This window comes from Psammomys obesus, unplaced genomic scaffold (assembly GCF_907164565.1).
Source record: "Psammomys obesus unplaced genomic scaffold, mPsaObe1.curated_primary_1811, whole genome shotgun sequence".
Lineage (NCBI taxonomy): Eukaryota > Metazoa > Chordata > Mammalia > Rodentia > Muridae > Psammomys > Psammomys obesus.
Genome location: NW_026587216.1, coordinates 44,967,418 through 44,994,426, shown reverse-complemented (window position 1 = coordinate 44,994,426; position 27,009 = coordinate 44,967,418). Strand labels below are relative to the sequence as shown.

At 41.3% G+C, this 27,009-nt stretch overlaps 1 protein-coding gene across 1 annotated transcript in view; it reads right to left on the bottom strand.

Annotated features, from left to right (window-relative positions):
• Positions 1-22,099, bottom strand: part of Nbn (nibrin) — a 32,759-nt gene extending 10,660 nt beyond the window's left edge. The window contains exons 1-10 of the mRNA XM_055603423.1: positions 21,961-22,099; positions 17,479-17,612; positions 16,014-16,162; positions 15,549-15,708; positions 14,745-14,848; positions 10,907-11,024; positions 9,136-9,329; positions 7,353-7,450; positions 4,097-4,226; positions 1,266-1,538 (exon numbers count right to left, since the gene is read on the bottom strand). Coding sequence (XP_055459398.1) covers positions 1,266-1,538; positions 4,097-4,226; positions 7,353-7,450; positions 9,136-9,329; positions 10,907-11,024; positions 14,745-14,848; positions 15,549-15,708; positions 16,014-16,162; positions 17,479-17,612; positions 21,961-21,997 — 1,397 coding nt within the window. The 5' untranslated portion in view covers positions 21,998-22,099. The remainder of the gene's footprint in view (positions 1-1,265; positions 1,539-4,096; positions 4,227-7,352; positions 7,451-9,135; positions 9,330-10,906; positions 11,025-14,744; positions 14,849-15,548; positions 15,709-16,013; positions 16,163-17,478; positions 17,613-21,960) is intronic.
• Between the last annotated feature and the right edge of the window lie 4,910 nt (positions 22,100-27,009).

Sequence of the window (27,009 nt, the reverse complement as noted above, 5' to 3'; positions counted from 1 at the left end):
TCCTTCCTTCCTTCCTTCCTTCCTTCCTTCCTTCCTTCCTTCCTTCCCTCCCTCCCTCCCTCCTTCCTTCCTTCGCCTTGGCTGTCCTGGACACACTTTGTACTAGGCTGGCGTTGAATGCAGAGATCCACCTGCCTCAGCCTGCGATTATAGGCATGAGACTCCATGCCTATCTTCTAAAAGTACTTTCTGTAACAGCACACCATTCATTTTACCATAGTCCAGAGGACTCACACTTGGTTCCCTGCTTTCTAGGTTGTCAAAGATCTAAGTGTACAGCTGGCCAGAAATGTACAGTAAAGAAGAAAGATAGATTTGGGGAGGCAGAGAAGAAATAATTAAGGATTACAATAAAGTAAATTACCTTTTTTACCTTGCAAGATATATTATTATAGAAAAATACAAGAAAAAAAATGATTCTGGAACTTAGGTTTGGTTAACCTTTCCTAATGATGGGCAGCACACAAAAAACAAAAGCTCAAGTAGAAGAAAGATGAAGAAAAATAAAGTTGAGTCTGTATAATGGGCCTAGGGAAGGGGCTTAGGACAAAACCAAGGTGGAATGAGCCCAGATTAAAAAAACACTGGACCAGCAAGACAGCTCAGCTGATAAGGGCCACCAACCCTGACTGTATTGGTTGGTTCTGTGTCTCAACTTGACACACTCTAGAGTCATTACACAGCAAGGAGCCTCCATTGAGGAAATGCCTCCAGGAGATCCAGCAGTAGGGTGACGGAGTAAGGGGAGCGCCCAACCCATTGTGGGTGTCTCCATCCCTGAGTTGGTGGTCCTGGGTTCTATAAGAAAAGCAGGCTAGGGAAGCCCTGGGAAGCAAGGCAGTAAACAGCAGCCCTCCATGGCTCCTGAATCAGCTCCTGCCACCAGGAACTGTCCTCACTTCCTTCAATAATGAACAGCTATATGGAAGTGTAAAGCTAAATAAACCCTTTCCTCCCCCACAAGCTTTTGTTCATAGTGTTTCATTACAGTGACAGAAACCCTGACAATGACACCGACAACGTGCAGTCAATGCAGGGGACCCACATGATGTAGACAGAACTGACACCTACAAGTTGCCTTCTGACCTCCGTAAAAGTTCTGTCTCACACACACACACACACACACCAGAGGGAGGGGAGAACAATTTAAAAAACCAGAAATATAAAGCTTTCTACAGAAACATTGTGTTTCTATTTCAACAGAGCACTCAAACCTTTGTTTGTCTGTTTTCAGAGACAAAGCTGAAGAATTACTGACAACATACCTTTTTCTGCCACATGGCTGGAAGTAGTTTTTGATGGAGTTCTGTTGCTGCTGAGAAGTCCAATCTTTACTTTTATTTGCAGCAGGGAGTTTCATTGGTGACAGCTGGTAGTTTGGGATCTTTTCCCTAACCATCATATTTGATGCCACATTATTCGTTTTGGAGCTTGATTTAGGGGCCTCCTTTATATTGTAAGTGTCTTGTGAAAGCTTTCTAGAGTTTTGTTTCATTCCAGGGATCTGTACTTCTTTTGGTCTTTCACTCAGAGACATACTATAGAAAAAGGAAGGAAAGGCAAACAATCAGGAGCAATTTTTATTTAATAACGAAGTTCTCTAAATGTTCTGGTAAATACAACTTCAGAAGATTAGGTGATAATCCAAGAAAGTAGCACACCTGCTGTCTAAGTGCCTGAGGATGAAATCATATTCTCTCTCCTGGCAGCACAGACCATCAGGCTCCCCAAAGCACACACTTTTAAGCACTGTCTTAAAAACAACTGCTAAGCACACTTATGTCCTTAACGTAGTATCCTTCTGTATACTAAACTAGGTGGTAGGCCTATGTAAAATTTATTTTATTTAATACCGTGTAATACTGAAAATAAGACTTAAATGGAAACCATCAGAGAATACAAAGACAGTAACCCTTTCTGTTGAACAAGAAAAACAAAAAAGAAACAGAACTCTTCAAGTCAAAAACAGAAACCATTTAAAAACTACTATGGATGGATATTAACTATCTGGATATCCAATATTTAATTACAGGCATTATGTACAGGGCAAGACAGTGCACATGTACCTCCATCTCATACGCTTGCTGAGGCCATTTCGGTTTAATGAGAACATCATCTCCTTCATGAAGAATTCCATGACAAATTACCTATCTCTACTCTAGGGCCCAAAGCCAAGATGCCCCAGCTAACTTAGCTTAGCTTCTGTTAATGCCTGCCTGTGTAAACCTCCCTCGGTAGCTGCTGAGCGAGATAACAGGATGTAGCTTTTGCCTTTAGAAGCCCCTTGGTCTAAATGCTTAGGGCTAAACTTAGGTCCAAATACTTAAGTATAGTCCCAGATGCCTGGAAAAAGCTTTCAGTTGGCTATAAGCTGTGCCTGAGTGGTCATCTCTGGACAGCTCCCCGAAACAAGTATACAATTAGCATGTTTATTCGAATATCCCCATATTCATGAGGAATACAGTCCAAGACCATCAGGTACTTGAGGACTAAAACCAATGCTAGCGTCAAGTTCTGTAAATACATATTTTTCTTTCTTTCTTTCTTTTTGTGGTTTTTTGAAACAGGTTTCCCTGTGTAGTCTTAGCTGTCCTATAATTCACTCTGTAGACCAGGCTGGCCTTGAACTCAGAGATCTGCCTGCCTCTGTCTCCCCAAGTATGTGATTACAGGCATGCACCACCGCACCCAGTTATAAATGTATACTTTTATGCATATATATTATTAGTTTATAAATTAGGCGTAAATTAGAGTAGAAAAGCAGTACCTAATAAGACAGTAATTACAACACACTGTAATAAAAGTTACATGGATGTGGCATCTCCCAAAATATCTCACTGCACCATACCCACCCTTCTTATGATAAGACATAAAACCATCACTATGTGGCTAAAATAAAGAGAACCGAATTGTTTAGGCACTGTGATACAGCATCAGGTGACTATGAAAACATTACATGGACGTAAGCACTGAAACAGTAACTGCAACAGCTCGCAGCGACCAGGAAGTTGGTAGCATATACAGTGTGGACCTGCAGAACAAAGGAATAATGTGCACTAGGGAAGATAACATGACACTGATTCAAAATCATTGTGACCCCTTTGAGGGTCAAATGACCCTTCTGCAGGGGTCGCCTAAGACCATCATAAAACACAGATATTTTATGGCGGGGTCACTACAACATAAGGAACTGCATGAAAGGGCCACAGCATTAGGAAGGTTGAGGACCACTATGCTAGGAGATTCATCATGATATTCAGAAGTGTAACTTAAAACTTAGAAATTTCTAGTTTCAGCAATTTTCCATTCAATACTTTTAGACATCGATTTACTATGGGTAATTAAAAATACATGTAATTAGTTAGGGACGACTATTATTTCAAATTTATTTCATCAGTCACAAATTCTTTTTCTCTTTCAAATACATTTGAAGAAATGACAACAATTACCCTAAGGTGGTAGAAGCATTGCTCACAGACTAATTCAGATCCACATACCACACACAGGCAGCCATATGCTGCCAATAGTTTCTCTGATTCTACAACGGCAGAGTTAGGGAACTATAACACAGACCAACAGCTCACACTTCCATAAATTTCCTTGCTGAAAGAACTATAGCCAACAAAGCAATGCTGAGAGCGGGAGAAAGCCTCCCCAGGGAAGAACACACCAACTGGTTATCCAACACCAAGTGGTCAGCCCCAAAAATCACGTCAAGTAACATTACACAGCCTGAGCAGATTGCATCTATGCATTTAGGAGTACACACACACACACACACACACACACACACACACACACACACACCAAAGGAAAAAAGGTTACAAATTTTAAAGAGGGGTTAAGAGAAGGCATGGAGGGAGGAAAGGGAAGGGGGAAATGATGTAATTATAATCTCAAAAAAAAAAAAAAAAAAAAAAAGAAAAGAAAAGAAAAAGAAAGAAAATCTGCTGATCCTATGAGATATCATTTTTCCTGGCATCTCCTTCCATGCTTTATCTCTTAAAAGATGACTTGGTAAAAGCAGCAACTTTTTCTTGAATATGCTATTAATTGATAAAATAATGACAACAGCATGCTAAAAAAGACATTTTACCATGTATCCGCTGGCTCTGATTCTGTGTCGGCTACATATGATGTCATATTCACCGGAGCACTTGGCATTATTTTTCCATTGACTGACAAGCCTTGCGAAAGGCTTGGCCCTGGAGTCGTTGTCTTTAATTCTGTACATCATGCAAGCCGAAAGAAAAAAAAAATTAAGCCATTACGTGCAAGATGGAAACAATGATAAACCCCTCAAGCTGTTTGACATATGCACAGCAATAGGAGAACCCGAGAAGCCAGCAGGACCACGTCACTGCTAGCTGTTACTCTAACCATCTGGTGTGAGCACCTCACTTCCTCAGCCCTAGTGTTTAACGTGATTATAGGCATATACGCAATCACCGCTGATATTTGCTAATAACATAAGTCCACGAATCTGAAGACGAGAAGGGAAAGGAGACTGAGTGGTACACGACCATTTACTCAGAGCCCTTCAAGTCTACCTCTGAGAATGTGCAGAAGTGTCTACGTACAGTGGACACTTTCATCTCCTCTCACTGCCTGGTTTCTATATGGAATTGTACACTAGAGAAAGCACTGATCTGCGGGTTGGAAAACCAAATAAAAGATCAATTTGGCCCTGATAGTTATAAAATCTCAAATTTTCTCACCTTTGATATGTGCCCCACCTCCCTTGGAGATTGGCTTTCATAAAGCCCATGCTGGCCTTGAGCTCAGAGTGTGGTTACCTTTGAATTCCTGTTCCTCCTGCCTCTGCCTTTGGAATACTGCAATTTCACGCTTGTACCAACCACCTCACTTGTGGCTTTTTTAAAAAGCTTATGATGAACTTTAATTTCAGTAAGTTTTAGATGTATAGAAAAATTGACCATTAGTACAGAGATTTCTCACATACCCGGTGTCTCTTACTATTAGCATTTTATAGTTACAACATGACCCCTTTGGGGACTGAATGCCCTTTCACAGGAATCACATTTCGGATACCCTGTATACCAGATATTCATAACAGTAGCAAAATCACAGTTATAAAGTAGCAGTGAATGAGGAACTGTATTAAAGGGTCACATTAGGAAAGGCTGAGAACCACTGATATAACACAACTGTTAAAACTAATAAATCAACACTAATAATGCTATTACTAAATAAAGCTTCTGGTTTATGCATGTTTAATTTTTATTTACTCTTCTTTTTCTACTACAGGATATTTGGTATATTTACTTGCCAGCTTTTATAATGCTTTATTATTTACCCATTTACACATTTACCTACTTATCTAGTTAGTTAGTTAGTTAGTTAGTTAGTTAGTTAGTTAGTTAGTTTCTGAGGATGGAGCCCAGAGCCTAATATGTGCTAGGCATGCACTTAGCCTCTGAACTACAATGTTAATTCTACCTCTTAACTTTTCAAGCAAAAGATTCTATGATCTCTAAGGGTGTTTACCCATGAATAGTAGATATAAAAGTCTGCTGGTCCACACTGACAAAGATAACCTTGTGAACCAATAACCTAAGTCAATTAAACAAATATTTATACCTACTGTAACAAATACTATGCTTGCTGCTGTCAGGCAGCAAAAACAAGCTATGAGCTTATATACGCTATGGGTTAAATGAGGCAAATAATTGGTTAGTCCCATAAACTCTATAGTTGAAATGAAAAAAAAAAGTTATTGAAGTAATTATTTAAAGCACATGAAAGTCACAAAAGGTAAACACAAGGGAAATGAGTATTCGATAATGGGCAGCCTGGAATGATAGTAAACAAACATGACCAACAAGTTATGAAGTTTAAGGGCTAAAAAATAAAAAGGTGTTAAGTATTTTGTAGAGGCACTGGGAAGTGGTAAGAATTCAAGGAGAGAGGATTTGGCTAAACTATCGAGGAGCCAGATTAAATTTATACAAAGTTCTGTTCTCAATGAGTGGCGAATAAAAGTTTTCAGGAAAAAAAAAAAAAAAAAGAAAGAAAGAATAGTAGGGCTATTAGGGCAGTGAAGTATGAGCTGTCGTGATGAGTTTGATGGGAGACCCATTACCAGGATCCACCACAGACCTTGCAAGAAAAGTTCAGGTGTAACAAGGGCAGTGGCTTCAGGCAGGAAGGAGGAAGGCAGAAGCTGAAGCTTTGGTTGAGGGTTAATTTCTTTTTTTCTTTTTTAAAAAGGTTTATTATTAGTTACACAGTATCCTGTCTGCATGTGTGTCTACAAGCCAGAAGAGGGCACCAGATCTCATTATGGTTGCGAGTCACCATGTGGTTTCTGGGAATTAAACTCAGGACTTTTGAAAGAACAGCCAGTGCTCTTAACCTCTAAGCCATTTCTCCAGCCTGAGGGTGAATTTATGATCTGAGTAACGAATCAGAGAGGGGATAAGAAAGGCAGAAGTTTGCAGTCTGAGGTCTATCCCTTTAAATTGAACTCTCTGGCCCAGTCCTTCCCAAGACATTCAAAGCCAAAGGCTCTTGTGGTCTGTACAAGAAACATGTTTACAACCAAATAAAACATCCAGCTGCCTCAGCCACTTCCCAGAATATTCTGAAATAAAGAATTCCAATGTACAGTAAGAAATATTTCTGCAGTATATTTATAGTTGAGAATTTGTGTTCTACAAGAGACAAAAAACAGGGCTGGGGGGCCTAGAGTCAGAGGAGCTACTGGCACAAGAGCAGTAGCTATTTTCATGGCTGTTGTTTTTGCCTGAAATTATTGAAACATTTGGCCCCCAGCAACAAATCAAACAGCACATGCTACTTCTAAAAAGTGGGACAGATCTTTAGCAGACAGGAAGGGACTAAGAATCTATTTGTCACACCAGAGCCATCTGACCCTTTGGCCTGGAATTCTACATCAGACCCCACGAAGCTGCCATGCCTAAACAGTTCAGGTTACCGGAAACTCAAGAGTCTTCAGGGAACCCGGAGAGCATGCTTCCAGTTAGGCTAACACAGCTTGTTGGCTTCCTCTTTATACTCGGCTATCCTGAACTGCACTGCACTCTGCTTGTTCACTGTCCAAACCTTGACCTTTAGAACAGAGTTCAAAAGAACAAGGGTCCTGCCCACTGTAGTCATTAATGAATCTTCAGCAACTAGAGCAGCACCCAGTCTATGGCAGAACTATGTACTAAATGAGTAAATGAAGGAATGTACAAATAGATGGGTTTTAAAAGAAGATGTATATGGTTATACCTTGCAAGTACAACAGAAAGGTCATAAATAAATAAGCAAGCAAACAAACACAAATAAATACATTTTCTAAAGAATCAATAAAATGTCTTATTTACCTGTACAAGGCTGGCCCTGTGGATTACAGTAATTCTCTGTAGTCATAAAAATAACAGCCAATCCAATTTCTGCTTCAGGAATTGGTCTAAGTCCATGCCTATAAGAATAAAATAGCTTAAATATAGTAATATATCAAAACTAACAACTTTAATATAATATCAAGCTTTATAAATCTATCTTTCTCCCCAAAGAGACACTAAAATTTTATGGCATGGACAGAACTTTAGGTGTAAAGAGTATTTCTGAATTCTTCACTAGAGCAGTGTTGTTGGGGCAAATCCATCATTTTCCAGCAACCTGGCTGCCATCATCAATAAAAAAAAAAGGCTAGAGCAAAGGATGAAGACTTTTCAGTTTTAAGTTTCTATGATAATTTTCAGAATAAGCCAACAGTTCTATCCAGAGAGACACAAAATAGACCTTCATAAACAAATCTACGATTCCACTGATCCCCAGACAGCAAAGAGGTGGGGAACAGCCCCTGTCTACATATGCACACAAGGTTAGGAAATTAAGTCAACACAACCTCATACATTCAGGCACTGACTAGTGATCCTCCTACCTCGGCACCGAGACTCCTGGGATCATAGGTTACTGGCTGGCTCAAAGTACTTCATTTAAGAGTCTTATGGGGACTCGCTTTGCTACATTCTATATGAATTACTTTATTAGAACAGAGAAACTATAGCTTAAACATTAAGCTACAAAGACCTTTTAATACTCATTGAAGACTGTTTTAAATGACTGTGGAAATCTGAATTAAGCGAGATATTTTATGTGCTCTGGATTTAGAGTTCTATTGCATGTGCCAACTATAACAATATTGCACTAAAAGTAAGATTTTAGGCCTACAAGAGACTTGTTAGCAGTTAAGGCTGTCCTTCCCAGCCTCTATCCTCTACCCCTTCCACAAGGAAGGAGGGCACAATTAGCTACAGCTGGCTGGGAGGGTGGCTAGATTCTCAGGGGAGGGCTAATCCCTCCCCACAGCTCCTACGAGGAAAAGCCAGCAGTCAAAAAGCCTATAGTGGGGGTGGTGGGCCACACCTTTAATCCCGCACTCCAGAGGCAGAGGCAGGAGGACATCTGTGAGTTTAAGGTCAGCCTGGTCTACATAGTGAGTTCCAGGACAGCCAGGACTATACAATGAGACCCTACTCCCCTCACCAACCTCAGCCCCCACCAAAAAACAATGGACGGATAAAGGGGGCAGCTATGATATCTTTTTCTAAGTGGCCCAGTCAGATTCCTAAAGATGGCAGCAGTTTGGCTCTGAGGATAGTTCTGAACATCAGGTATTGAGATTTCAGTTGGCAAACTGCTTGCCTATCACACATGAAACCCTATGTTTGATTCCTAGCAAAAAACTAGCATGACGGTTTAAGCTTGTAATCCCATCACTTATGAAGCAGAGACAAGAGGATCATAAGTACAAGGTCGTCTTTGGCCACACAGCAAGTTTCTGACTAGCTCTACCTCCTCAAAAAAACAAAAAAGACATCCAAAAACAAAAACCCAAATCCCAGAAAACAGCTGACATTTCCCTACTTTCCCGTGCTAGCATACACACATGTATGTATGCACGTGTGCATGTACATATGTATGTGGAATTACATATAATATGCAATATGTAAGTACATGTAATTATGAAGGGCAAACGTCTCAATTCTAAGTACTTGTAGGAATTCTCAAGAACATGGCGTGTAGCTCTGTGTAGACACTCAATTAACTAGACCGCATGTAAAATCTACATGCATTTACAATTTGTGAAGAATTCTGTACCTTGGAAGCATATCCATTATCAAATTAATCCACTTCTTCTGGGAGTCAGTAACTATGATCTGAGTGTTTGTTATTCCTATGTCAACAACGCAGGTTCCCGGAGCTGAAAAGAAACTGTCTTCCTCTTCGTTTTCTTCTGCTATCAGCCTGGCTTCCCCACCTCCAAAAGCAATCGCTGAACTTAATTTCTTGTGCTGGAAATCAGAGGAAGCATTTAAAAAGCAAAGCAACAGCTGCAGCAAGGTTTTTGAGCACATTCTCATTGAGTACAAATTTGACTTGGCAATTAAAACAGAAGAATGCATCCTGCTTCCCAGTGGGCGATCTGAGCTTCCACTGTGAAAACCCTTAGTTCAGCAGCCCCATCGAGCCCGCACCTCACTACACTGTTTTCCCATCACACTGACAGAGTTCTCCACAGGCTGGTTCACCTGCATGGTTTTGCCACTACAATATCAACTCCTAAAATCCACACTTTGGAACACAAAAGACACTGCACAAATGTTCCACAGCTAAACCAGGTAGGACTTGAATGTTTTCTGCCCTCCCCACTAAGGCACCCACACGAATAGAATGGAACAACTAGCCAGTGTTAGGAATACCATACCCAGATACACATTCGCTGGGTAGGTTTTGCACACAGGTGGCTTTTTAAAAATTAAAGCTTATTCACTTTGTATCCCAGCTGTAGACCCCTCCTTCATCCCCTCCCAAACCCATCTTCCCTCATTTTTCTCCTCCCATGCCCTTCCCCAAGTACACTGATAGGGGAGGTCCTCCTCTCCTTCCCTCTGACCCTAGCCTATCGGGGTCTGCAATGCCTTTCTCTATGGTCTGGTCAGGCTGCTCCCCCCCCCCCCCCGCCCCAACCGCCGGGGGAGGTAATCAAAGAGCCAGCCACTGAGTTCATGTCAGAGACAGTCCCTGTTCCCCTTACTAGGGTACACACTTGGACACTGAGCTGCTATGGGCTACATCTGTGCAGGGGTTCTAGGTTATCTCCAAATATGGTCCTTGGCTGGAGTTATCAGTCTCAGAAAAGACCCATGACCAGATTTTTTTTGGTTCTGTTGCTCTCTTCGTGGAGCTCCTGTCCCCTCCGGGTCTTTCTATCTCCCCTTCTTTCATAAGATTCCCTGCACTCTGCCCAAAGTGTGGCTATGAGTCTCAGCATCTGCTTTGATATCCTGCGGGTAGAGTCTTTCAGAAGCCCTCTGTGGTAGTAGGCTCCTGTCCTGTTCTCTATTTTCTTCCTCTGCCTATCCGTCCTGTTTGCCTTTCTGAGTGAGGACTGGAAATCATGAAATTTGCAGGCAAATGGTGGGAACTAGAAAAGATCATCCTGATCGAGGTATCCCAGAAGCAGAAAGACACACATAGTATATACTCACTTATAAGTGGATATTAGAAATACAATATAGGATAAACATACTAAAATTTGTATAATTAAAGAAGCTAAGCACAGGTAGCTCTTTATCTTACTTCACATATCTATACAAAACCCAAAATGAAAATCCCTAAGAACAGAGAGGCACCTTGGGGATTAAGAGCACTGGACAGACTTCCAAAGGATCTAGGTTCAGTTTCTAGAACCCATATGGCAGTAACTCACACCATATGTAACTCTAGACCCAGGCGATCTGACATCGTCATTTGACCTCCAAAGGTACCAGGCATGCATGTGATGTGCATGCAGAAAAAAACACCCACCCATAAAAAAATAAACAAATACAATTTAAAAAACAGTAATGTATCTTAGCTTTAAAATTACCTGTTTTGCATTTAAAAATACAAATGTTTTCCCTTTGAAGATTTGTTTTCTTTCCTTTCGTCCTGACAGATCAACAATTTTACTTCCAATTGCTGGTTCATCAATAGGTGGATAAAAACTGTAAAAATTAAAAAAAAAATGTTTTAATTATGTACTATTCTCTATGATTGCTATTAAATTTGCAAATGAAGTGACTACTTGATACCAAAAAGGATGAATTAAGGTATTACTTGAGCCGGGCACAATGCATCTCTGTATGCCCAGGAGGCACAAGCAGAGAATCAGTGCCAGTTTGAGGCTAACCTGGCCTACACTATGAAATGAAGTAACTGAGAGAACATGTTATCACATGAGCAACCGACCAGCCAGGGCAACACAGTGAGATCCTGTTATAAAAAGATACAACAACAAAAATAGCAAGAAAAGCCAAACAAAAGCCAGTACTTTGAGGTTTTTTGTTTTGTTTTGTTTGCTGGTGAAGAATTTTACCTGGAACAAAATGGCCCCAAGTATCTAGATGCCTTTTCCTAAGATTGATACTGGTTCCGTATATTATAGCAAAATGCCTTTGTACTTCTTAAAATAAAAACACCAAGGTAGATGATTGCAACAAGACAAATATTTAAGCAAAAAATAAAGTTGAAAGGTTGTTTGTGGCAGATCTCTTCTCAACCAAGTTCCTTAGAGAATGTATAGAAGGCACATGCAACCATTTGTGGTATGGGGTTAGGGGCACTGCTTTTGTGAATGCCACTGCCTGTCAGCAAGCAAGCTCTTTATTTCAAAAGAGATATTACATCTCCCAAGACTTCTCACTGCAAATGGTACTCAGCAATGGCTGTGGAAGGGGCTAGCAGAGCTCTGTAGTCTTTGCATAGCCAGCAAGCTATGTATGACTGCCAGAGATCTATGGAGACTCTCCCAGCAGTGAGAGGCTTGCTTGAAATCAAATAATTGAGAGAAAGTGTTACAACATGAGAGTTCTGTACAAACTGAAAGGGAACTCCCTCTTCTCCTTACATTTAGACATACATAATATAGACTTTCCTATTAAAATATACATGATACAATTAAGCAATCTTACAACACTGAGTCTTCTAAAAATGACTTCATCTATCCCAGTACTGAGAATGGCTTACAGAAACAAGGAATCACAAAATCACACTGGTATATGAAGTGTTGACTGTCTTATTGTTTGATGACCTGCGGGATGCAGACATAACTAGACTATAAAGGACAGCGCTTGCTGCATAATACCATACTATACCTCTGATTTAAATTCACAGCTAGTCACATGTTTTCAGAACTAAACAAAGTGGAGTGACATCAAGTCACTATAGTTTATTTGCTATCCCTTTTATATTAATTTCTATTAATATATATTCTATGTTTATGAATGTTTGTCTGAATATATGTTGGTGCATCATGTATGGGCCTCAACTAGAGTTACAGACAGTGTGACTTCACCATCTGGGTGCTGGACCAAAACCAGGGTCCTCTAAAAGAGTGGTCAAAACTACATAATGAGACCAGGTCTTCAAAAAAAAAAAAAAAAGAGTATTAGGTCTTAATAGATGTAGACAGGTGTAAGGACCTACTACTACATACTTTTGGTGTTTTTCTGGGACAGTGTCTTGCTATAGATCACTGACTGTGACACTCTTGCTATATAAGCCTCAAGTGCTGGGATTACAAAAGACTACCACTATGCCCTTAATATGAAACACTGTCATTACCAGTATAAAACACTGATACTATAGTAGCCTTTTCAGGTTAACAATGAGTTAGGGGTTATTCCAAAGTTCTCCTAGAGCAAAGTCCTATTGTATCACTGCGGTCATGTGTATTAATAGCCAGAAATCCGAGTGAGAGGAGAATTCAATGGCTAATTCTAAAAGCTCCGAACAGGACATACAGCCAACCATAAGCATCTACCAGGCTCTCTGCCCTAAAGCACTCTGGAATCAACAACGGCTATGACTTGTGGACTGTCCCAGAGGCTGAGATGGACTTCTGAGGGAGAGTAGGAGTTTGTCTAAATGCTTCCTGAGGCTGTTCTCACAGGCTGTAAGACTCAAGGTTAAGAACCAACCACTACTGTGTGCTACCTGCTACCCAGATTATAAAACAAACCTCCTAGATAAAATTTATATATATGCACATACATTTACATGTATGTATGATGTGTATGTATATACTCCAAACAACCAATCAAAAAAACCCACAAGACTCTACATTTTTGGCTACTTTTAAACACAGACACCTATAATCAACGGGAGCATAAATAGTCCCTCAAACAAGTGCGCTGGAGACAGGAGTAGTGGTAGCCTTTAATTCTAACACTCGGGAGGCACAGGCGTGCAGACCTCTGTGAGTTCAACGCCAGTCTGGTCTACAGTGTGAGTTCCTGACCAGCCAGGAAAAAAAAATCTGTACAGGAAAAAAAAAAAATGACCTGAATTAGGGAGTTTAAAATTGGTGATAAAATTATTAACTTGCAAAATTTTTTGATTAAATTTTTTCTTTGAGGCTGAGGATGTAGTTCAACTGGCAGAGTGCTTGCCTGGCATGTGAGAAGCTCTGGGTTTGTTCCCAACATCACAGAAGCTGAGGACTGGGACTCTCACCGGTAATCCTAGCAACCAGGAGGCAGAGGTAAGATGATCACAAGTTCAAAGTCATCTTTTCACTACAGGAGTTTAAGGCCAGCCTGGGGCATACGAGACCCTGTGTCAAAGATAACAACTGGAGACATGGTTCAGTGGGTACAGGCACGGGTCCCCGGGCTTGATGATTTGTATGCTATGGTATGTTTGCCCAGACATAAATGAATGCAAGAAAAAAAATTTCCTCAAGCACAACATAGTATCCCATAGAGATAATCCCATAAACAGTCGGTCTAGTCTACTGACATATTTTGTATCAAGAAAACCCATCTTTATCATATTGACTAAAAGCAAAACAAAACAAAACAAACCCTACCATTTTATAGTTCCCAGCAACTTTACCATGCAACCTATAAAAAAAAGTCAAGTATCTTCCTCTTTAACCACAACTTATATTATTTTAAAGTATCACTACAGAATACATAAATTTCCTAAGATGGCTGTTCAAAACTTGACAGAATATCAAAAGCAAATAAAGTAAGACTATGAATCAGATATTTTACAGTTAACAACAAACATTTCTTTTTACCAAGCATTTTCTCAGATAACATGATCAGATCTTAAACACTATGTTATCACTAATACTTAAAATAACTCAGCTACAAAGTGTTAGTCAACCCCGATACTTGATCGTGTTTTCTTTTTGTTGAGGCACGGTTTCACCACTTGTCATTCCTCTGCCTTCACCTCCTGCTGAGTTGTCAGCTCCTGTTGGAGCTGTCAGCATGAGCCTCCACAGCCAACCTAGCCGCATTTTTGCACCAAGGTATCTAAGATTAGAGATCTGGACACTGTGGCTTCAGGAGTCTTGCCGCACAACACTGCTTTGGGGCTTCCCCCAGACGATGCTAGGTATTGTCATATGTGCTTTCTGACCTCAGGGTCATTGTCCTTACATTTTATTCCTTAAATAGTGATACTTATAGCCAGGCATGATGGCAAACGCCTTTAATTCCAGCACTGAGGGAGGCAGCCTAGTCTACAAAGTTCAGGACAGCCAAGGCTACACAGAGAAACCCTGTCTTAAAAAAACAAAAACAAACAAAACATTGATACTTATTTAAGATTTGTTCCATGGCAACAAGAAAAGTTGACATGGGATTATTATAAATAAAACAAATAGCTATTTATTCCTATATTGTATTTTATTAAATTTATCGTAAGTTTTATACCTTTCAATTTCTGGAGGCTGTTTCTTAGACTCAACTGCTTTGAGAAATTCAGAAAAATATTCTGGCTTTACAATTGGACGTCCACAAATGAGTGCACATATAGTCTAAAATGGAAAATCATAGGTAACTATAAATACATATATTCATGCAATAGCTTACTTAAAAGAGAGTTGTAAGTTATAAACTACAAAGAGGCAGTCCTACACTGTTTCTCCTTTCAAAGTCCTAAATGCATGAGGGAGACACAATCTAAACTATAGTCAATACTGGTCACAGCTTAGGTTAGAGCACAAACATTCAAACGTAAGAAGCCTTAAAATACTGTCGTGAAGAACGCAAATCTACATAGACTCACTAAGGTAATACTAAATTACAAAAACTCCAAAGTCTTTGTGAACAGAATCTTCAATACAAAACAGGAGTGTGAGATCATGAGACGGTATGAGGACAGAAGAGGCACTAGACAGAGGAGACGTGAGCTGTTAGCCTTCAAGAGTGGCCAAGCAGTTTAACTCTAGTCTCTGTCTCGGATTGAAAACATGATCTATACAATCAAATAAATGTTCATAATAAGGGGTAATATAACACCTTTTAAGAATGGCAAATCAAAACCTGAACTATAAATCAGTGTACTTCTTCTCTGAGATAATGAGAAGCCATTCAAGCCCAAATACAACATGGTGTACATGAATCTACAGCCACTCTGACAGTTTCAAAGTAAATGATTGTAAAAGTCTGTGTAAATTAAGGAATTGAGCTTAACCCGACAGAAGTCGATCTCCGCATAGAAAGACTCCAACCTACTTTAATGGTGACCTTAACTGATGGCATGACAAGGTGAGTACATTCTTCTGTCCAGTTGCTTGCAGTAAGTCCTCCAAGCTGTAAAATAGCTTGATTTAAAACAGTTTTCCCAGAGATATCTAAACAAGACGAACAAACAACCAAAGGCTCGTATTCTACTCTGCAAATAAAAGCAAGTTACATGAAGTTAGACTGTGGTTACAGAGACACCAACTTACAGGAGTCTAAAGTATCAGTCTTGTTAATTTTATTTTTCCTAAGAAATAGTCATTTCTTAAATTCTGAGTCCTAATGAAGAAAAAGCAATGACACGAGTTAACATTACAATGTAATCTACGAGCTACCATGACAGCTCTCAGGGCCTAACAACGATCCAGTTAGGGAACTTTCAATTCTTTTCCCAGTCTCTTCCTTTAGAATTTCAAATAAAGTTGTAGATTTCACATCAGCTTTGAAACTTCTTACCTGTATTTACTTTCAAACACCCCAAAAGTAACTCTATCTCCTGTCTTCAAAGTGTAGGAAAGGCCATTCTGCATTTTTTCCTCATTAACAAAGGTTCCATACTTAGAATTATCTTTTATTGTTAATGTAGGAATTTCATCTGTTTGACTCTGAAAAAAAAAAAAAATCAACAAATGATTTAAGGTGTTTCGCCACTTAGCAATTACAGCATAGATTTCACAAGATTGATAACTTTCTGGGTAGCAAAAGTAAACAGATAATGATTCCACTGAGGCCACCCACAGGGAACAACCACTCAGCTAACATTTCCCCTAAGGTCACTTCCTAAAGCTAAGAATTACCTGTCAGATTTCACTGCTAGGACAGTGTGGATTTCCCTAACCATTCAAATTCACTTTTCTGAGGCTTTATTGTTTAGTACAGTCTTGTTTGTGTGTAACAAGCCAGGCGTATCCTCTCCTATACATTTTTTTTTTACATTATCAAAATTGTATCATGAAAAACTAACCCAATGAGAATACAAGGCTAAAAGGCTAGAGTTCCTGACTGAATGCAACTATTTTACTTTTCTTAGAGAAATTTCAGTAATAAACATTTTCTCTATTCCAAAAAAAAAAAAAAAAGACTTAAAACCTGAATTTGTTTGAGCACATATCATATATGCAGAGTACGCATGAAACAATAACTCTTCTTATACACAGGTACTAAAATAAGCACAGATAGGTAAAAATACTTTATCACTTCCACCATCTATGGTTGTGACAGAGCACACTCAGAGCCATTCAATGGAACTAAACAGCATTAACAAGTTCTTTTCCTTAGTAAAATATATCAGTTCCTATACTGAAAATGTGTTACATGGGACAGCCAGTGTCTACACAGCTGCAAAATCCTTTAAGACTGTAGGTCATGAATGTATTTCGCTGTTGTATTCCCAGAACTGGCACATGACCGACACACACAAACCGTCAATAAATGCCCGACAGTTTGCGGGATCTGAGTATGCGGCAAAGATATCTTAAAGGCTTAGCTGTAGCCTGAGGGGACAGTGGAAGGGAGTTAGACGGTGCAAGTGGACTCTGGAGGAGTTCTGGGTCCTCCACTCTTTCCTGTCTGAGTGCTTCCTGGCCTCCTAAGAAGTGTTCCATGGCACTAAACATGGCCTGGGCTGCAGATCCAATACCATGAAGCAGGGAGATCACAGACTATAACCGTGAGTCCCTCTTTAAACTGTTTATCTTATGTTATTTCATCACTGACAAAGAATGACACAAAATGTCTTCTAATCCTTTCTCTGAATTTCAAAATTACCCAAAGAAAAAGTAAACTCTCAAATAGAAGCTTCCTATTCAAAATAAATATGACTAGGGCCACTACTAATTAAGTGTGGGTTTTTCTATTGCTGTTTCTTGTTTTGTTTTGGCTAAACTGCTTAAAAGACGGTAAAATAAAGGTAGCAACATACTAAGTTGGTTCCAGGAAAGTTTACTGATAACACAGCATGATTTCGACTGATGGACTGATCATTTTCGATTAGAATGGCACAGTTTTTCCTTCCAACGATGTACTCGACGCCAGCCAAAAGTCTGCATGGTTCTCCTAAGGGAGAACAAAAGGAAGTAAATTTTAAGATTCACATACACATACATATATTCATGATATAGGATATACTGAATAGGTATTAAAATTAAAGCACACTTCTGCTATTTAAATGCTAAGCAACTTGACATTATGTGTGTATATTTATACAAATATATATTTATATGTAAACAAATTATTTACATCAAATGTGGTTTTTTTCTTTAACAATTTTTTGTTGGATTTACTTATGTGCTTTGCCTACATGTATGTGGGTGCATCATGTGTGGCAGTCCCTGCCAGCTCTCCACAGTGAGTCAAAAATGAAGCTTGGTTCAGCTTGACTTACCCAAGGCTGGCTCAAACTTCTAGAGCCTGACACCAGGCAGTTGATTTTAGCCATATTTAGGCACAGCACAACTTTGGAAAAAAGTTTCCTGATGACAATTAACTTAGTACTGTGAGCACAACAAAACTTAAGACACCTTTACACTAAAACTCTTTACAAAGTACGTTACATATGGCTTTTTCCACAAAGGTGGGTTCTGTTGACTTAGAACCCACTGGGGGTGTGTGGCTGAGGTACACACAATGTCAGTGGGTGTCAGGACTGGCCTGAGATAACACAGAAGGAACTGAAGCTGTTGTAACGTACAAGTGATATCTCTTATAGGGTGGGTTTAATGGACTGAAAAGCAATGCGCAAAGTTTTGGGGGGAAATTCTGGGCTAAACAAACAGAATAGTCTGTGGGAGTCAGGTGAAGCCTGACTCTCCTGAAAGCCAAAGATCCCCAGGTTGTGAGCTACATCCTTCTCTGCATCCCTGGTGGAAAACGGGCAAATATCTCCTTCTTTTGAAGAGAATAAACCTTCATGTTTAACTTTCCTGGGTTCCCTAGTGCTTATCTGTGTGCACAAGGCCCTCATACTCTCTACATACGACTGGTGCCCCTGTAAGTCATAAGAGGGCATCAGATCCCCCGGAACTGGAGTAACAGATGGTTGTAAGCCACTATGTAGATGCTGGGAACTGAACCTGGGTTCTTTGCTAGAACAACAAAAGGTCTTAACTGCTGAGCCATCTCTCTGGTCCCATGTTTTTGTTTTTTAATAAAGCCTCACTGAAGGATACAGGACAGGAAAGGTTATTTATATACATGGAAGCCTTTATCACTTTACAAAGGGAAAACAACAGTGAATCAATACTCCCTCCAACATAACATAAATTCAACAGACTATAAAACAAAGTCACACTACTGATTTTGGAGATTATTAAATAATATCAAAACTTCATTGGGAAAATATCTTAAAAATAAAGCAGGCAAGCTGGATATGGTGGCACCTGCCTTTAAAGCCCACACTCAGGAGGCAGAGCCAGGCAGATCTCTTGTGAGTTTGAGGCCAGCCAGGTTGATATGACTGAGACCTTCTCTAAAAAAATAAAAATAGATAAATACTCAGAGGCCAGAGGATGGTGTCAGATTACAGACTGTTGAACTGAACCCAGATCTTCAGGAAGGGCAGCCTTAAGTGTTTTTAAGATGTTGAGATGTACTCATGTTAAAGGAATTCGAGTTGTAAAATATGCCCCAAAAAGCTATAGTAATTAAAAGATGTTTCAATGGACCAGGGGAAAAAAAAACATAGATTAATACACTTAAGATCAGATACAACTACACATTTGGAAGACTTCTGTTTTACTGTTAATGGTAGCATTTCAAATCAGTGGAAAATTATTAATTAAAAAAAAAGTTGTTGATGACCACTCAGCAGAGGCCACAGGTACCAAGATGAGCAAGTAAGTGGTGAAGATGTGAACGAGAAAGAGAAGCAGAATGGTGTGTGCACAATGAGGAGCGGCGGAAATGGTGACTTGAGGGAGTGAGGAGCTGCCTGACATGAGTAGCCTACAGTGCCACCTGAGGCCTTGCAGAGGTCCTGGTCCATGCTGCTGTATAGGGCCATGTCTGGGGCTGTGATCCTGCAGCAGTGTGTGTGTGTGTGTGTGTGTGTGTGTGTGTGTGTGTGTGTGTGGTGGTGGTGACGGTGGGGTCTGTGTCAGTGTCTGTGACCCATGTTACCACCAAAGGCAATGGCCCTGTTGAGGTCCAAAGACTGCAGAGCTGGCCCCGCTCCTCAACAGCTGCAGTAATCAGGGGATTGCCCCCTCACCCAGGACACACGGTAAAGTTGGCCCTGATTGCAGGTGAGCAGGCCCCAAGGGCATGGGTTAGGAGAGAACTGGCCGGCCCCTTGCTGGTTATAGTGAGATGGCTCCATCCTCACCTGGGCAGTGCTGGTGGCCTGGGTGCAGGAGAGATGTCAGGCTGACCAACTCAGCTAACACCCAGGCCCAGATCCAGAGCTTTAAGTAGGCTCAGCCCAACATCTACGTCATCTATGAACTGCTGGAGCCCGTGAAGGAGCCAGTCCTGCAGTTCCAAAGTTGCAGCATTTCCATAACACAGGGTAGCAACAGGATATCCAAGAGAAGTCCCAGCAAGTTCCAGTATTGATAGTGTAGCAGAAGCCACAGGCCTCAAACCAGACCAATGACTCACTGCAGTGAATGATTGCAAGAAAAGCTGTTGGGGCAAAAGGCCCAATATACTGTGTGATACACTATACACACTGCAGCTTCCACAGAGAGATTTTGTTTTCTTTTGTGGAGAAGATTAAAAGTGCAGACAGCAGAAATGGAGGGACAGAGAGAGATTAGTGATACGGAAGTGCCTGATGTGAAATTCACAAAGATTCAATAAAAAGTTGAAGAAGAAGAAAAAAAAAAAACAAGTTGTAAATCACCAGCTGTTGGAGCAATGTTAGAGACTGGAAACATGGACTTCTATTCCATGGGAGAGTAATTATCACAACTAGACAGGCAGGAAAGGAGTCCAGCAACCTTTCTACATTTTTTGAGTTGTAGCTTGTCAATGAGATTTTGGTTTGTTTTCTCACTTTTCACTTTTGAGATGAAGTCTCACTATGCTGCCCGCCTGCTGTCCTCCAACTCAAGATCCACGGCCCAGCCTCACAGGAGCTGTGATTACTGGCAGGCACCATCACACTCAGTTTACCAGAGATGGACAGTTTCAAGGAAGGAAAACATTGTTAGCTTATGACTTAACACAAAGGGGACCAACTAACTTGAAAACTAACCCATTAGACTCCGTAAGATTCTGAGATGTATCTCTGCCACTGATTCTATAAGTGTGTTTATTTTGCTATCATCTGTTAATAAAGGGTTAAGGCTGTCGGGGTGAATACTGAACACTAGCCTAAAAGTACACTTTTCTAACAGATAGCCAGGTATCAGTCAGTCACAGACTGCCAACGGATCAGATAGAGTCCTTATAGAAGCGCGGGCTGCTGAAGTAAAATTCAACCAAGGTGCTTTCCTATGTTATTTCCATTTCCTCTATAAAGTATTCCCTGGCCACAGGGTTGTATGGAGCTCTGGGAAGCTCTACGGTTCAAGATGACAAGCAATTCAGGGACCCTTCCCTCTCTCAAACTTGTATCTGGCGGGCTGTTTGTTTTGAGACAGGACCTCATATAGCAGCGGGCGTCAAACTACGTAGCTGAGGATGTCCTTGAACTCCTGATCCTCCTTTTTCCACCTCCCAAGCCCTGGGATTACAGGCCTGTGCCACCATATCCGGGACATTTCTGATATTTTACAGAAAGCCATAGAGTCAGCGAGGCTCAAGGCTAATTATTCAGTCCCACTTGCTCACCAACACAAATCTGCATTCTACCTCGGCAACGCACACGGCAAATCTTTCAGACCTATTTCCCTTCACACCGTTAGTAAATGCATCCTCACAAGATTCCCAGAGGACAAAATACACTCGCAGGCAAGGGCTTAACCTTCATCAACTAATACTGACTATGGAAGGGGACAAGCACTTAACACAGGATAACCTTTTCACTGCGTAAAAATGGGTGGGTGGAGGATCCCCACGACCTCATCGTTGAGATGTGTGCGGGCAAATTCTGAAAACTTTCAAGTGGTCCTGTGCTGCCATGGGACTTTCCGCAACTACGCCTCCGCGTGGGTTCTCGTCTAGGGTCCCCAGCCCTGCTGGGCGCCTGCGCTACCTGGGCCTGGTGTGTCCCTTCAGGGCTTCAGTTCTCAGGTCCTCAGCCTGGCCGGGGCCGGCCTGGCCTGGGCGCGCCCACCTCACCGCGCGAGGACAACGGGCTCCCGTCTGGGCTCCCAACACCCAGCGTCCGCACTCAGCGGGTCTGGGACGTCCGGGCGCCCGCCGGAAGGCGAGGAGGGCGGGCCGGAAGCGCGCCCCGCAGCTTCCCCCCTCCCCGCAGCCGCCCGGGCAGGACTCCCCGCCGCCTCCTTAACGCACCGACCTGGAGCGGCTCCGGAGGCCGGGAGCAGTTTCCACATGGGCCCTGCGCCTTAGAACCCCGCGACGCGCCACGCCAACCGCGGCTGCCCAGCCTGCGCGGCCACCGTGCTGCACGGGCGCGGGCTCCGGGACGTGCGCGCTCCCGGGACTCAGCCTAGTTCTTCGGAAGCGCGGGAAGCCAGGCCGGAGCGCGCCGCCGGCGCCCCCTGGTGCTGAGGAGGCAGCAGTGCAGTGCAGAATGTGTCCTGTTAAAGGGTGCGGTGGCCCCAACCCCCCTCCCGCTTTCAAGCCACACACTGTAATAGTGTTTAAAAATCTCGGGAGTCATGTGGAGTGTACATGAAATGCATTAAAGTACTGGTGGGCTATATTGTTTCCCCTATTTAACGTCTTAATTTACACCATTTGTGGTAGTGTCGGTGAAAATGAAGATTTCATGCCAAAGCCAACTTAGTTTACTCTTTTCCAGTCTGTCCTGTGTGCATTATGACATGTTGCGTCTTTACGCAATGTCAGAGTTTACTGCATAACAGTAAACTCACAAGCTGATTTGTATCTTTGGCTGCAATTTGCCAAGTGGTCCCAATATCCCTTAATAGTTGATCATTGGCAAACAAGTTGTTTTTTTTTTTTTTTTTTTATTTCAGTTGAAATTACTAGTAACAACTGAGATAACGTGTTACATATCATACGTGAATGTGTGTAGATTAAAGAATGATTGCAGCGGAGTTAAAGAGACTGTATCGATAGAGGTCAAGGCATTTGGAAGACTAAAATACAGAGCTGATACAGACACAAGCAGAGTAGATGTAGTACTTGCCTAGCATGCATGATGCAGTGGTTTTGATCCTCAGCACCAATAAATTCCTAGCACAGTAATCTTCCCACACAGTGTAATTGGCTATTAGACTACATGCCATACATAAGAAAATGTAAATGCTCTTTGAACAGTTGTCATGTCCCGTTGTTTACAGAATAAGAATCAATCTGTTCATGTTCAGCAGAAATACTTTGTTAAAATGATATCTTTTGGTCTGTGGTTGCTAGAATCTAAAAACCCAGAACTCTTAGAATCTAAGACTTAGCTGGAGAGCCAACTGTTTACACTAAGACTTCTTCCTTTATTTACAAGGACAATCGAGCTCAAAAATTAAGCTTATTATTATTATTATTTTTGTTTTGCTTTATTGAGAGTCTCATTATGTAATCCTGGCTTGCCTGGAACTCTAGACCATGCTGACTGCCTCTGCCTCCCAAGCACTGGGATTAAAGGTGTGTGCCACCATGCTGAGCTCAGGTGCTAAGCTTTTTAGTTTTTCTTTTCTTCTTCTTCTTCTTCTTCTTCTTCTTCTTCTTCTTCTTCTTCTTCTTCTTCTTCTTCTTCTTCTCCTCCTCCTCCTCCTCCTCCTCCTCCTCCTCCTCCTCCTCCTCCTCCTCCTCTTCCTTTTCTTCTCTCTCTCTTTTGGTTTTTACAGACAGGGTTTCTCTTTGAAGCCCTGGCCACCCTGAAACTTTTAATTCTTAATTGTGTCTACACTACAAAGCTGGGAGACACTGACCACTCCTTTCAAATATTTTCCTTACTCCAGAAGCTATGAGCCTAATCAAAGTCAACTTAAAAATTTTACACAGGGCACTATATATTGGGTTTTTATAAAACTAACAAAATATTAACTAGTAGTTTGGTAGCTTGTGGACATCGCTTTGATCATGAGAGTTGAAATTCCACCTCAATTCTCTACTCCTTAAAAAAAAAACAACAACACTGAGGTAGTTTATTTTCTAGTTCAACTTGCTAAACAATCGCTACATGGGAGACCATGAAAAAAGGAAATACTACAAGCACAGTGTCAGTTCCCGTCGTATCATTCTGGCTTAGCAACCATTCTTTACACAGAGGAAAATAGTGAGTATTTGCTGTCTAGTACTAGACTAAGGCATGTTCAAAGCGCTTTAAACTTATTGGGAGGTGAAGGAAACCTGAGGCGATTCCTTCTTGGAGGAAGCGGGTTCTTAAACATACATGTTCTCAGTTCAAAAAGAACAAAAGATACTATATTCTTAAGCTAAATATGAGTGACCATTGCCCCAAGATATGCATTCAGGTTTTAAATATCCTCTTCCAACATGGTAATAATTTTCTGAAGTTATATTTACAGAAGAAAAGTCATAAATCAATGTACTTTCTAAATACTTTGGTAGACATCAGGGGAGAGAAATGTATGAAAGGTCTTTATGGTATCTGATGACATTCTTAGCTTTTTGTTGCTGGAAGCTAGTTGTCTGTTAACATGTTAAAAGGATTTAGCTGCTACAAAGATGATGAGTCAGACAGAAGAACGTTCAATGAATGGCTATGAACAATTCCACTCTTCACAATCCCAGTGCTTTTAATCAATTACCTATCAGCGGCAGGAGGAGGAGGCAGCCCAGAGCTGGTGTCAGCAGCAGGGTATGGACTGTCTTATCCTTTAGGTACTGCCATTCAGACTAAGCTGGCTCCTTAACTTCACAGCAGAAAAGGATTGTACAAAGCAGAATTAGATTGTTGAAAGGAGATTTTTCAACATAGATTTAAGTGGAGGGATTAACACAGGGGTGCTTGGAGGACGAGTAAGACATATCCAAGAGCAGGGGTGTGGGCTTCTGAGAAGAGAGTTGCACTTCTGAAGTGTCTTGTGGTGGTCATGTGTGTGTGTGTATGTATGTGTGTGTGTGTGTACATACACATGTACGGAGGTGTATGATTGTAAACTATGTCTAAAAAGCTGTTAAGAAACTTTCCCTAGCTGGGTGTGGTAGCACACGCCTTAAGAAGGCAGAGACAGGAGGATGGATCTCTGAGAGTTCAAGGGCAATTAGTCTACATGTGAGTTCTAGGAGAGCCAGGACTACACGGTGAGACCCTGTCTCAAAGAGGAAAAAGAAACTTTTCCCATTTATTCAGTGTGTGTGTGTGTCCCTTCATACCCTTTACCCTTTGGTGTGGTTTCAGTGTGAACGGCCTCCACAGGCTCATATATTTGCATGCTTAGCCCACCATTGATGAACTGTTTGAGAAGGATTAGGAGGTGTGGCCGTGTTAGAGTTAGTGTATCTTTGCTGGAGGAAGTGTGTTACTGAGGGTGGGCTTTGACGTTTCAAAAGCCCACAGCAGGCCCAGTGTTTCTCTCTCTCTCTCTCTCTCTCTCTCTCTCTCTCTGTTTGCCAGCTGTAGATCAGGATAAAAGTCTCAGTGACTGCCTAATGCCATGCATGTCTTCTTCCCACCATGACAATTTCAGCCTAACCCTCTGCATCAGTCAGAATTCTTTAGAGTAGCAGAACTCACAGAATGAATCTTTCTCTCTCTCTCTCTCTCTCTCTCTCTCTCTATATATATATATATATATATATATATATATGTATATATGGGATTTATTAGAATCACTTGCAGACTATGGTCCAACACTGGCAAGCTGTGAACAGCCTAGGAGTGGTCATGTTCTCATTCTCATATTATATGTTGGTCTCATTTCAGAACAGGAATTCTTACTCTGTGCCATTGTATGTTGGGAGTATTTAACTTGTTTTTGATCCAAATCTTTGGAATTTTAAAGTCTTATAATTGTTTAAGACTATGGGGACTTTTAAAGTCAGATGGAATACATTTTACATTATAACATGAGTGTATAGGGATAAATATGGAAGGCTATTGCTTAAAATTAATGCGTTTGGGCATTAGGTTGATAAACAGCAGAACTGCAACGATTATTGTTAATTGTGAACTTGAAAGAATCACATAAGTGAACAGCCTTTGAGGCCTGGCAGTTATCTTGATTGTGTTAACTGGTGTGGAAAGAGCCATCTTGCACAGAACTGTCCCCCAGCAGGGGATCCTGAACCTTACAGAATGGAGAGGGAGGCCTGACGACTAGCAAAGACATTCATTGCTTTCTCCTGTCTTGCAACGCTGTGTGACTGTTAGTATTTATATAAAAATGATGCCATGCACACAACAGATACTATATTAAAGACATTTATTGGATGGAGGTGGAGAGAAGGGGGGGGGGGAGAGAGAGAGAGAAAGAGAAAGAGAGGAGAGAGTGAGAGAGAGAGGTGGGGGTCCCCCAGGAAAAAATTTGAGGCAGAGAGAGCAAGAGAGGAGAAAGACACAGCAAAGTAAGAGGCAGGGATCCTTTTATCCTGGGCCCCTGGCGGCAGTGACAAATGATGACATCACAGGTCTAAGCAACCTAGGAGCAGGCTAGTGACACGGACTTGTGACCTCACTTTCCAGCTCCTGCTGTTTTGACTTCCCATTGCAATGGATCTGGAGCTGTAAGCTAAAACAAGCACTTTCCCCTGTTTTTCTCTCCCTAAGTGTTTACAGAGTTTTAAACAGATTTATCTATTTATTTGTGTGTGTCAGCACCTGTGCAGAGCTCAGACGACAATGGGCTGGAGTTGGTTCTCTCCCACCCTGTGGGTCCTAGGGATGGAACTCAGGGTTGGCAGCAAGGTACTTCACTAGGTGTGTTACCTCGCTGTCCAGGGCCAGGTCAGAGGTAGAGGAGCTTAGCAGTGCAGCAGGGAAAACAAGCCAGGGCACATGCCTATATCTAAAATCTGGTAAGGACAGGCTGCACTGTGTGCTAAATGCTTTTCTTTTTTTCTCTTTCTTTCTCTCCCCTTCCTTCCTTCTTTCCTCCCTCCCTTCCTTCCTTCCTTCCTTCTTTCTCTTTCTTTCTTTCTTTCTTTCTTTCTTTCTTTCTTTCTTTCTTTCTTTCTTTTTTTCTTTCTTTCTTTCTTTCTTTCTATTTCAAGTCTGAAAAACCGTAATCTTTTATAGTGCCCTGCACGGTTGTAGCAAGTCATTTATATGATAATTGTGCATTTGCTTTTAAGGGTGCGCTAGTTCCTCAGAGAGATAAGTAAGGGCTTGGCCAATCTTCTTGTGATAGGCGACTGTGTGCCCTCCGACATTTCACGGTATGCTGGGCTTTAGAAAAGAGGCCATGCTCTAAGTACAAAAATATTATTCTGATAGACAGTACGTGATGGAACTTTG